The sequence below is a fragment of the Leuresthes tenuis genome, unplaced genomic scaffold, assembly GCF_036924035.1.
Source record: "Leuresthes tenuis unplaced genomic scaffold, fLeuTen1.0.hap1 SCAF_2, whole genome shotgun sequence".
NCBI lineage: Eukaryota > Metazoa > Chordata > Actinopteri > Atheriniformes > Atherinopsidae > Leuresthes > Leuresthes tenuis.
The window spans coordinates 21,702,264-21,714,594 of record NW_027325356.1 but is presented as its reverse complement, the minus strand read 5'-3'; the positions used below and the strand labels follow the sequence as shown (position 1 = coordinate 21,714,594).

Here is a 12,331-nt window from a genome sequence, read left to right as displayed (position 1 = left end):
GTTTCCCTCTATTATGCACTGCAGCTATAACTGGACATGCTGTTTTTCAGGGTCATGGGTGAATAAATAACAAGCATCTGTGTCTACTTGTTTTCACTCAGATGGTGCATGCAGAGATTCAGCTACAGTATGTTGCTGCCTTGTCATCAACATTTATGGCCTATTAGAATATATAGCCAGTAGGTCAGAGATGGAGAGCTTTCTGCTAATAGATTTCTACTGGCTCAGCAAGAAAAAAACGTTTTACATTTAAGCAATGTATTTTCATTAGTTATATAAATTCAGTTTTTTCTTATATAAAGTTATATCAGTTCCATTGCCATATTCTTCTGAAAAACAAAAGGCACGTATTTTCAATCATCCCATGTGACTCATTGTATTCAAACATTAAAAACCTGTTTAACTGAATAACAGAAATTTTAAATTTCAATATAAGTTGCCACATTAGGCAAAAAGTTATCAATAAACATCAAAATCTAAGGAGAATAAAAGTTTGTTCAATTGTTTTGTCACTGACAGAAATCTTAGTCGAAGCTGGATGGCAGGTCTAACCAGGCCTTGAACCAATACTTACCTGCCTGTAAACTGCTAGTTAATGAGTGGTTGAATTTCTCAGAGAGCATTGCCGCAATTGTTGCCTGAATAACAATAGAAAACAACTTTCATTTTACATTGCGTCCCTGTTGTGTACACATATGTCGGTACTTTTCGGACTCATGTGACTTACAGTGTGACAGCTCAGGAAAAAAATAAAAACAGCAAAGAAAGAGTGATCACTTTTTGACCAGTCATCTGATGAACTCTGTAGTCTCTTTTTTGGCTCCATAGCATTAGTTTAGGCTGTTTTGTTTGTCCCTGATTTGTCACTAAAAGCACATTTCTACATCAATGCATCAGTTTCTTAGTTCTCATAAAATGCAGCGTATGTGATGTCCTGGAAGTTGTGTGAGATCAAATATATTCCTCTGCTGACAAGTCCCTAACTGGAATCAAAAGGGGAAAGGTCAGCGTATTAACCTATTGAACTGCCCTTTCTGCCCCACAACATCTTCTTTCCTCAGTATTGATGACAACAATTGTCCATTTCTCGTATCCCAAAGCTCAGGCTGTAAATATTCAAATGGAGCTTACACTTGTGCTCCACAAAATGCAGACTCCTAACCTATTGGTTGTAGTGCTTATACTGTTCCTCCTGTGTGTGCGTGTGCATGTGTGTGTGTGTCTGTGTGTGCATGTGATGCCAGGGCTCTATTCAGGCAAAGCCCTCACAAAGACTTTGAATATAATCTTGTCTGCTTTGCAGGCCTGGAAGCAATTTTCTGCTCCTTTTCGGCTGCTGTCTTGGAAATTGCAAACCAAGGCATTTTGGCTGCAATGTAAATCCTTGGCATACAAGGGTTTGCCCATCCAAATTAGATTATGTTCAGCTCCCAGACACTGGCTGTAGCCAGCAAGTGCTATTGTGAAGATTGCTTACATTAATGCTATGTCCACTTGTTCACGTTTGCCAAAAGAATAAAAAATGAAGTAACACTTCGGATAAAGTGTGTCTCTGTGTGAGTGTAGGCTTCTGTCCCAGGTCAAGTCTTTTGCTGTCTCACCTCTTCCCCTTAAGGACATCAAAACCACATCTTTGGAGGGTCATTTGGCTCCATTATCTTCACCAGTTGTCTTTTAACATGGTGAAAATTTTGCCTGCTGTAGTTGTTCAGAAATGCTGTTGGCCTGAGTGACTAAAACCTGTGATGCCGTACTTGCCACAAGGCACACACAACAAAGGATGAGGAAAAGAATGGGTTATAAAGGACCATTTATAAGTCTCTGGTATTGTTGCTTGTTGGAACATAATTGCTCCAGTGTCCAACAAGACCTGAGGTTTTGTCCACATCTGAGAGGGGGTTTTGGTGGTGCTGCAGTTTCTAATATCCCGCTGTTTGCACTCCTGAGGGTTTGATGAATCTGCGGGCTTAAACTCAGCTTCATTCCCTGGAAGAAGCATTGAAGTTTTCTGTATTATTGAGAACTGTAAGCTCGTAAAAGCATGTGTTGTCAACACATATAATCTGGGCAAACAGGGAGTAAAATATAAATGAATACTGTGTCAGAATTGTGCTACAGCTTTGAAATGGACTGATATTACATGTTACAATTTACCCCCATAAATGTGATATTTTATTATTTTAGTACATTCAGTCACATGTGCTGTATATTCTGTATGTCCACAACATGTTCCAAAGTAGCCATCGCAGTATGCCACAGAAATGACTGTTTATCCAAAGTGAACATTTCAAGTGACACTGAAGGGTCACATTTTGTGGGTTTTACCCCAAACAAAAAGCAATTTATCTTTAATACTGATGGCACATTTCTTTTTATTAAAAACAAACAACAAACTAGAAATTAGATTGGCACAAAGCCCAGAAAAGGTTAGCTTGCTCTCTCTCACACACACACACATACACATACACATATATATATATATATTTATATATATAGATATATATATAAATATATATATATAGATATGAGCATCTTAATTTAATTAAAGGCCTTTCTTACCTCTCTTTTAAACAAATGAGGTGATGCCCTGGCAGAACAAATGGGACTGAAATGGCTTTCCATCTTTGCTCTGTGCGATGATAGAACAGATGCCAGCCTTTTGTGGCTGCTACTGTTGATTCTGCTGCTGTGCGCATTAGCCTTAGCAAAGGAACAGCCATGGATAAAAAGAGAGAAACAGCCTGCATTAAAGGACCTGTGGGTTCGCCGCATGGCTGGATGTACTTAACATTTAAATGGTTCAAACTACCAAAAACTACTGGAAAGCTGCAGACTTATAAATAACATTGCAACTGCTTACAATAAAAATACAAAACAGAAGAGGCGCTCAGCTGTGAGAAGCCGTGTTAAAGTAGAGTCTTTGTTTCCATCAGGACTGGGACAGATTGTTGAGGGGTTTAGTCTGAGACCCTCAGAGTCTTCACTCAAGAGCTACGGACCGCAGTGATGACTGACACTCGATATACAAAGCCTTGCATTGTGGTCTGAACCAGTGCCTCCAACTTACCACATACCAGGTGTGTGATATAACAAGAGCCAGTTCTGCACATTATCAGATGTAAGTGGCTGTTAGGGTACAGCAGCTGTTAAAGGCTTCAATCTTAAAATCTTAAACATAAGCAATGATATAATTTCCAATGTCAAGGAAAAGAGTTGATAGTTCAAATATCTAACAAAGTACTGCAGTAAATGTTATCAAATCTATTCATCCATTTAAAACTAAAAACTAACCACATTATATGACCTGAAGTTACAGAGTGAAGAAATAAAGTAGATCAAGACTGATCTCAAAGCATTTTGATGAACAAACATGCAAGTTTGAATTCTGTCTGCATCATTCAGTTCGCCTTAACACTTTTCAGCATGGAACCAGAAGACATTATGTTTCATATGTTTTTGATCATCGCACAACATTTAAAAGTTACTATAAAACAGTTGTGTCTTCACACAAAGACTCCACAACGTACAGAGGTTACTGAGAGAAAGTGTTTCAATACCTCTCTGCATTCACCACTGCCGGGTACAGTTAAGGCTTTCTTCATCTTGTCTGAGGTCTTTCATAAGTTATGTTTTAGATTTAGACTCATCATTACTAACAGTACATGAAATGTTTGTGCTGTGGTGTTGCATCAGTTTTGAATGATAGATGAAAACTCTAAAATCTTATAGTCTAAGATAGGTTAAACCTAGGAAAGTGAGCTGACTCTGCACTGCAGTCTACATCATCCCTCATTGCAGCTTTCTTGTATTTGATTCTGAACAATCTCAGGCCATATTGCTACCGTATAGCCTCAATCTTTTTACAAAGGAAAAAGTGAAGGAGTGTCAGGATTGGCAGTGTGTTGCCTAAATACAGGGCAGGAGCAGGCACAATACACAGGGCTGTCCGCCACCCGCCTCTACCCAGAATACACCCTGTGGGCAGCGCAAGCAGCCTCCAGCACATGTTCTGTGGCCAGCTAGATTAAAGCTTTCCTTACAGCATTGACAAGGGCCCTTTTGGGATACCTCGCCCAAGAAGTTCCACAGATTCAGTTATCTTTCCTATTCCTACTTGATCTTCTTCCTCTGTGAGTTACAGCTACATTGGTCATCTGAAGTTATGTGTAACTGAAGTATTTCATCTCTTACCAAACTTTAAAGACAAAAGACTGCACAGGCAGGGCAGATGAGATTATTGTGGGTGGCGATCTTCCACCATATCTCAGAGTGCACTGCTGTAATTTTACTTGCGGTGTGGAGAGCTGCATGCTGAAGTCATTTAGGGGAGGGAGCGGCAGCTTGCCAGCAGTTGTGGTCCGAGTGCGAGGGGAATAATGTGTACGCTTACATCTTTTGTTTCCTGTTTCTTTATCTTTACTTTGTTTGACCAGCCTTGATTTCTGCTCATGTCATCTTTGGCTAAGTGACTTTTCTTTCAGTGTTCAGCAGAATAAATTTTCAGTACGTCTCGCTCTTACCATCCCCATGAAGTGTGCATTATAAATACCTTTTTATATCTGCCATACACTGTTTTGTTTTTTTTTCCAGTCGCTCTGTCTCTTCTCATGGCTGTGTGGCTAGCTTCCCCAGATACAGCATGTCCTTTGCTACTCCTCTGTGTCAGAGTGATCAGTAAAAATTTAATGACACTATAAAATAATAAAACTGCCATTAATTTATCACAGCACTTGATGCGTGGGCAGTAAAGAAGCATTAGTTCACTGAATATTTTCCAACCCTAAAACAAAACCCTGGCGCAGTGCAGATAATTTATGGCCCTAATATCAACTATATTTCTAACTCACAGATATAAATTAACAAACTTATAACCAATAAGTATATTAAGCTCAGTATATAAAATTTTATGAAAATTTGTGGTACCATATTGGGCTGATAGCCTGATACTAATTAGCATAACAGGAAAGCAATACTTAGTGTAATTAGACCATCATATTGTAGTATGCAAAACACTGGCTTCTATGAAAAATGTATGGACGTTCCTATAACCCCCCCCCCCCCCCCCCCCCCCCCCCCCAAATTATTTCCTGTGTGAGATGAAGTGAAGCAACCTCAAAGAATCCTCAAACAGGAGTTTCATTCAGTGTTGCTCTAAGCTGTCTAACGTGCTGATCCTCACTGATCATATGACTTAGTGTGGTGGAGAAAGAAGTTCAACACTACACTGCTTATTAATGAAATTCATTGATGGATGGTCCCTGTTCTCACTCCTTCTCAGCCCAACATGATGCTTAATGATCATGAGTTTATAAAAGGACTTGATTGATCAAGAGGGGCCAACGATGTGCAGAAGAGGGATGGGAAGACTACTTTATTACAGATATACAGCACCGAAGAACGCTGTGTCTTCTTCCTGGACTGTCCAGGAAGGATCTGAAGCAGCACCATCCAGCTAATCGCACTTCAGTCACTTTGTCATCACGCTGCTGGCTTCTTTCATTAAGAGCAATAATGTGGCTGGGTGATGGATTCTGCTCTGCATACGCGTGCGTGCATGTTAGCGAATGTGTCGCTTTCCACAAAACGTGACACCGTGAAAGGCTCCATACTCCATCTTCTCTTTATAAAGTGTCCTCTTGCCCAGCAGGGACCACCACATATGTCATAATTAGAAAACACTTAAGTAAGCAAAGGGCCATCAGATAGACAGCCTCTAATCACGGGCCATAAGCAGGTAGTGGTTAATTGTATATCAGAATCACTCAGCTGGTCATAAATAATGAGTGCTCCTTCAAGTATGATGGTAAATTGCAGTCCTTTCTTTTGAGGAATAGTTTTTGAATAAATAAAAGCATGAGGAAAATCAAAATACTGTGAAAGGCCTCAAATGGGCTATCTATCTGAACTATCTTCATCCTTCATCTTGTCATATTTTTAAACCCCCACCCCCCCTCCCCATCAAGAAAAAAAAGTCACATAAAAGAGAAAGAAGATATTGAAGATTTTATTTTTTTCTTCTTTTCATCAAAATGCACTATAATTTATTCTGGTTATTCTTGTCAACAAGGTTTTATTCATCAGGAAAAACATAAATCCATAAACTAACATTTTTTTGGTCACAATCATTAGGTCTGTGGACTATTTTTGATTCGTTCTTATTTGTTGAAAAACTTCTCTGAGAGAAAAACAGCACAATGTATTACAAAGGTAGGACTCAAAGATTAACGTGTGGGTTGGTGTCAGTGTGTGTGGCTGGGGTGCTGTTAGTATTGTATAGGGACTTTACATGAGTGTCTTTTCATACTGCATGTGATAGGCTTGAGAATAAAGAAAAGAGGCAGAGGTAAACGCAGACAGTACATCTTTGGCAGAGATTGAATGTACACCCTGGGAATAAACAAATGCTTTTTTCTGAATGGTGGCAACATGCCTGCTTTTAGTGTCATCCGGGCAAAACCAAGGGTGGTGGTGGGGATGGGGGGAGTGGGGGGGGATTATTTGTATCATGCAGAGTCAAAGTGTCCATCTCCTAGTTGAGTCTTTAGAGGAAGACAGCCCTTTGCTAATGCCCTGTGTATTCACTGAGGAAGTAGGTCATTCAACAATGGAGCCAGCAGCAGTCGGCACTCTCCCCTTGCATAATACATTAAGTGTAATGTGCAGCAACTATTCAGAGGCCCCCCGAAAGCTGTTATTTTATTCTGTAAATGCACACGGACATGACATTTAATATTGTCACAGAGTGCTGAATGACAGGGTTTCATTGTGCGTCAAGTACAACATGATGCCAAGTTTAATCTGAGCACAAAGCAACATGACAAACCGCAAAACACGGTGTGTTCTCCAATGCATGAACTCTGAATAAATGATGGGCGCTGAGCTCTGGGCGCTGTAGACTGGAAGGCAGGTTGTAAGGAGAAGATTACAGAGGAAAATCTGAGCACTGCAAAGAGGGCCATGGCCCCATTGTGTGCTTGGGATCACAAAGTATCTTTCTGTAAATCTATTTACAGCACCCCTGGCCCTTACTGTCTCTCTGCCTCCTGTCATCCATTATATCTGCTGCTGAATAGAGAGATGAGGAAAAAGCTACATCTCGCTCATGTCAAAAGAGCAGCTCTTCAAAACAACCTGCATTTATCAAAGACACTTCTTTTTCTCTTGAATGTTCAAATTCCAGATGGGGGTTACTTTTACAATTTTCTTTCATTGTAAAAATGTGAACATATGCTTGTTCGTTTACCTGACTGTTTGTGTTTTCCTGTAGGAGAGGGCTCATTTTGACAGCATCGGGCACCACCTCGGCAAACTGGGAGAAGAAGGAAAGATCGGCCACAGAGTTATTGACCTCACCAGGCCTGAGGATCTAGACGGTAAAGTCATTTTTTGGTCTCTTGTTTTTTTGAAAATATCAGACATAATTGCAAAGTTCAAAATGAGCTCATTTTCTTTTTAATTAAAGCAGTTTTACTAAACATTGGTGAGTATTCTGTAATCAAATATTCACAATGTAGGGTGGACACTCAAAACTAATCCTATACTTTGAGAGCAAAAGTACTGCAGTATGTCTATATATTGTCTGAGTATTAGATGCAGAGCGGTTGGTATGACTGTGTGCAGAAACATGTAGGTGTGTGTAAGAGAAACTTGGGGGTTGGGTTGAATGCCATTTGAAATGAGCCGTTGCTCTGAGGCTTTCACAGGTAGGTGAGCAAAGAACAAGGGTGCCTGAGGACAAAGCTGGCTTTTTTCCAAGCTTGACTCCTGTTGCTGTTGTGCTTGTTTGAGGTCCCACGCACAGCGGTGAAAATTCTGATTACACCAATGTGAAAAAGCGTCATCTGCTTTTGTGGTGCTGGCTCCTACACAGGAGCAAAGGAGATTTTAGTGAATCAATGTTTGTCAGGCGTAAATATTTGCAGCAGTTTCCATGGCATGTCTTGGTTCTGACTCATCTTTGATCTGTCAAAGAGTCAGAGGAATAGATATTTCTCAGGACAATGTCACCCATCAGCATTTTAAACTTTCCCTGGAGATTTAAAATGGTTAGTGTGCTTCAGAATAATTGGTTCAGATTAAATCTTTATAAGAAAAATAAAAAAAACAAGAAAAAAACTTTCCCATAAAAATATTTGTTTACCAACTCCAAAGTAAATTCCTCTTTTAAAAAGCATGTGTAGTTTCACATCACACCCAATCCTGAGGAGGAGAATAAGAGGTGCATTTAGTGGATTCATTGACATGTTCCCATGTGAGCCGCAGCAGAAGATCCCATCCCACCCGTCTGACTCCTCGGACAGATGTGATTCCAGCGCTCATTCTCCCAGTGGGAACCCTCCTTCTGTGGCTACCGTGGAGTCAGGACAAAAAAAGAGCGCACACCAGGGCAGTCGTGTCCTTTTAAGTCCTGCTCAGGGCCGAGGGAAAGACTTGCACCAGACGCCTCACATCAGTGTTCCCAGTGGGCTATGGATTAGGAGCAGGCAGAGGTTAGAAGACGGGAGAGGTCCTCTTCCCAGGGGGGTAGACTGGGAGACAGGGCAGTGCACATAAGTCAAACCACACAGTTAGCATTTCTTCTCTTACACCACAAATATATCAGTCTGTCTCTGTAACCATCACCAGCAAGAAGATGCATACAGTTGAATGACGAAGCAAGATTTTAAGATGTAAATCACAAAGTGTTTACTCGTTTGAGAACGTGTTTTAAGTTTTTAAATCCTTGTAAGGATCTTCTCCCTGAGCCAATGGAGGCATAGCTTTTTGGTATTCCTTGTTTTATAGACACATACAATATACTTGCAGCTTTTTTCTGTTCTTTTTTATATCAATAACCCAAAGAGCACTTGACCTTTAAAGATCAAAGGTATATCAGGGTTAAAACTGGGTGGGTTTGGTCCTTTAAAATGTCAAATTTCCTGCCTTTTTAAGTTATTTTCATTTACATGGAACAATGAGTGCATGTCACAAATGTGCCTCATTAAAATCTACTGAACTCTGATTTTTTTTTTGTTTAACCTAGAAAGAAACTTTAATTCAATTAGCTGTTGAGAACATTTTATCACAGAAGGAGGGAAACAACTTTGGAAACGTCTGTACTGTAACACACTTTCTCCCAGAATACAGTGTATATACTTTGGTGTTTCCTGAAAAGGAAAATTACTGGGTGTACCTCCCATTCCATACATAGGGTGTGAAAGCCCCTTGGTGTGTAGTAGCTTTCCCTCCAGAACAGAGAAGCCACATTGAGCAGGCATAGTGTACAACCAACGTCTGTTATCCCCACAGTTCACAGAAAGCTTTAGGATTTCTTGAGCTAATATTTGCAAAGCATGCAGCAACCAAAGTCCAAATGCCCCCAACTGAAAAAAAAAATTTAGAGGAATAGCAGCGGATAGGATTTTCATAATTTAACAAAGTCGTCAGCAAAACACGATTCAACTACCAATTTATTAGGTCTTTCTAAGCTCTGATGAAAACATTACCAAATACCACAAAAGCCTAAGCCACCCAGGCCCCTTATTTATTCACATGTGGAGTAGTCATACAGCAGAGGTTGCGTGTTTGTCTAAACCACCCCCATCACTGAGGGTCTATAGAGAACAGAGGCTTTTGAGAGATGTGAGGAGGCAGGAAACAGAATTAATATAGATGCCCAATGAGATAAAATCAATGTCTCTGTCAAGAACACTCTTTAACAAAGTCCTCATGGAATAAGAAGAGAAGAACAGAAGTGTTGCATTGTTGTGACGGATCACTGAAGAGTTTCCTAACATCGGTAGCTCAGAGCTGTTATGAGGCTTTTTTTTTTTTTTTCTCCTCGTGAGGCTGTGGGAACCAAGTTTAGGCTTTTATTGCAGAGGAGTTTCCCTTAAAGGAACCTTATATGTGGAGGCTCACAAATAAGGTTTTAAAAAGTAACAGCTACAAGCCGATTAGGTCAAAACAATCAATAAGATTTTTTTTTTTTTTTTAATTGGCAAAATTTTATTTTACCCAAAGTTGGAAAAAAAACATGTTTGTGTGCTTTTTGTCTGTGCGTGTTTCTACTTTTGTGTGAGTGAAGCTGGCAAGTTGTGAAAGATAAGCCTTCACCTTGCTGCTAAACCCATAAGAGTTGCTAAAACAGACTTAAATAATTCTGCAGCCTACAAGTTAAAACAAGCTGGCTATTTGTTCCCGAGTTCTGACTTTCACGCACCCGCACACTATCGCTCAGGGTCAAAAAAACTGAAATACTCCAAACTGGAAAATGAAAAAAAGACATGACATGCTATAATAGGGCTTATATATATCACTTGTAATTTGTAATGGTTTAATTAGCATGCCATGAGGCTCAGGCTAGAGCAGGGCCACTGAGCGCTATGTTCTGTCCGTCTATACCCATTAATCTCGCCTGATCCTGCTCTGAGGGAGAAGCTTCATTGTCAACAGTAAATGCCTTCAGTCAGAGGTGTTAGGTTTGATCCCAAAAGGGAGGGCTTGGCAGGTTTGTGTAATTGTTGCCTGCTCACTGAGGCTCATCCTCTTGAGCGGATTCCTGTGTGACAGAATATGTCTGACGACAGAACAAAGATGAGTAAAGAGGAGGAGAGGGGGCAGCTGGGGCAGCGCTACCCTCTGGCTTGGTACACGGTCGAGTCTGAGCCTGTAGCTCACAGGTGCGATTGACTTTGGGGCCTCACAACATTCTCTCTCTAATTCCCTGCCTTTCTTCTGCTTACTCGTTGTTCATTTTTTCTTTTCATTTTTTATTCCCCCACACACATACACACAATCTTTCATTCACACTGTAATTCATGCTCCTCATCTCCAGTGTTTCCAGGAGAAACAAATTAAAAGGGGATTCTCATATCGCTCTGTCACACTTGAGCTGCGGGCCTCATGAATCACAATAAATTCTATTAAGCAGCACTCCCTCTGTTTCTCTCTCTCCCCAGCTACCACCCAGGGGGCCTGGCCCTGTCACCGCTAAACATCTGTTTTTATTTACACAATCACACACCTAACTAACTGGTTCCTAAATGTCCTGCCCTCCTGGAAGAAATAGCTAATGCTCATTTGCAAAATGTCAGAGCGGTGTCGTGATTTTCAATGAAAATATGGAGACAATATTGCGGTGAATTGCATGTTGCAGTTTCAGGCAATTTGCTGTGCTAATACGCAGGATGCCTCTGATTAAGTCTTATCTATAAGAGGGTCTGAATGATGGAGCAAATCTATCCACAAATGAAGCCTTGGCTGGTCTTATATTACAGAAATCCACCCTCCCAACCGTCTAGTTTGAATGTTCATAGTCTAATCAGAGAGATTACCATAAAGAAAAATCATTATTTCAGGTCAAAGGTTTATGTCTGAGCCAGGCTGGTGGTTTCCCAGGGGCAGCTTTCACTCTGAGTCAGATTGATATTTCTATTATTTTCTTTATATATCCAAGACCACCCCACCTGCCTCTGTACAACTTAATATGATGTAATACTCTTGTTGTTCAAGTCTACAGCTCTCTGTAGCATCTGACAGAGCAGACAGATGCCTTTCTGTGTGCGCAACCATGTGAAGTAAAAAACCATGGCTCATCTGGATTCCCTCCAATGAACCAAGTCACGTGGCTGGTTTCCTGGCTAACTATGGATGTGGCACTCGGTGATGGCAGGCAGTTGTTTTGCCCCCCTCCCCATAAGAAGATCACCTCTGCCCGTACGCATGCACACCAGTATATAAATTGCTGAATCAGTGTCAGTGATAGAGTAATGGCACGAAAGGCGTCGTAAATTATAGCAAGCGATCCCGGGGTGCAGACACTGGCTGTCGTGTCTGAGTGAGCGCTGCGCTCCTGAGCTAATGAATACCTTCATCTGGCCCCGGCAGTCAGCAGATTGCCCCACATTGATGGATACTGTCAGCCCTCCGCCACACCACATTTCATTGCACAATAAACATGGTTGTCAAAACCAAACAAAGTGAAATCAATTCATCCTGTACAGTGAGTGCATGCTAAATGAAATTAACGTACTGTGGGGTTTGGTGGCAGCAAAGGTAGTGTATTATTTCTGAATTCATAATGGCTTCAGGGCCTGTAGTATTTCAGGAGACAAAAGCAAAGATAGAGATGGTGCTCGCAGCGTTTGAGAGAACGACAGAGGTTTTAGAGATTCGGCTTTCTCTTGGAGAATCTGTGTCATCATATGCAATGAAAATGCAAAATCTCCCAATCAAAACACACACAAAAAATTCAAGATCTGAAAACGAATCTGATCATTAAGAGAAGGTATTACCATATTTTTTCATCCAGAATTAAACTTTTCACATTTTATACATACTTTCGTCCTCT

The 12,331-nt window shown here is 40.7% G+C and overlaps 1 protein-coding gene across 6 annotated transcripts in view; it reads left to right on the top strand.

Moving 5' to 3' along the window:
• The window catches only part of sox6 (SRY-box transcription factor 6), a 129,776-nt gene that overhangs the window by 108,359 nt on the left and 9,086 nt on the right, over nucleotides 1-12,331 (top strand). For all 6 annotated transcript variants that reach the window (XM_072380650.1, XM_072380652.1, XM_072380654.1 and 3 more), the window contains one exon: nucleotides 7,268-7,373. In XM_072380650.1, the coding sequence (XP_072236751.1) occupies nucleotides 7,268-7,373 (106 nt within the window). The remainder of the gene's footprint in view (nucleotides 1-7,267; nucleotides 7,374-12,331) is intronic.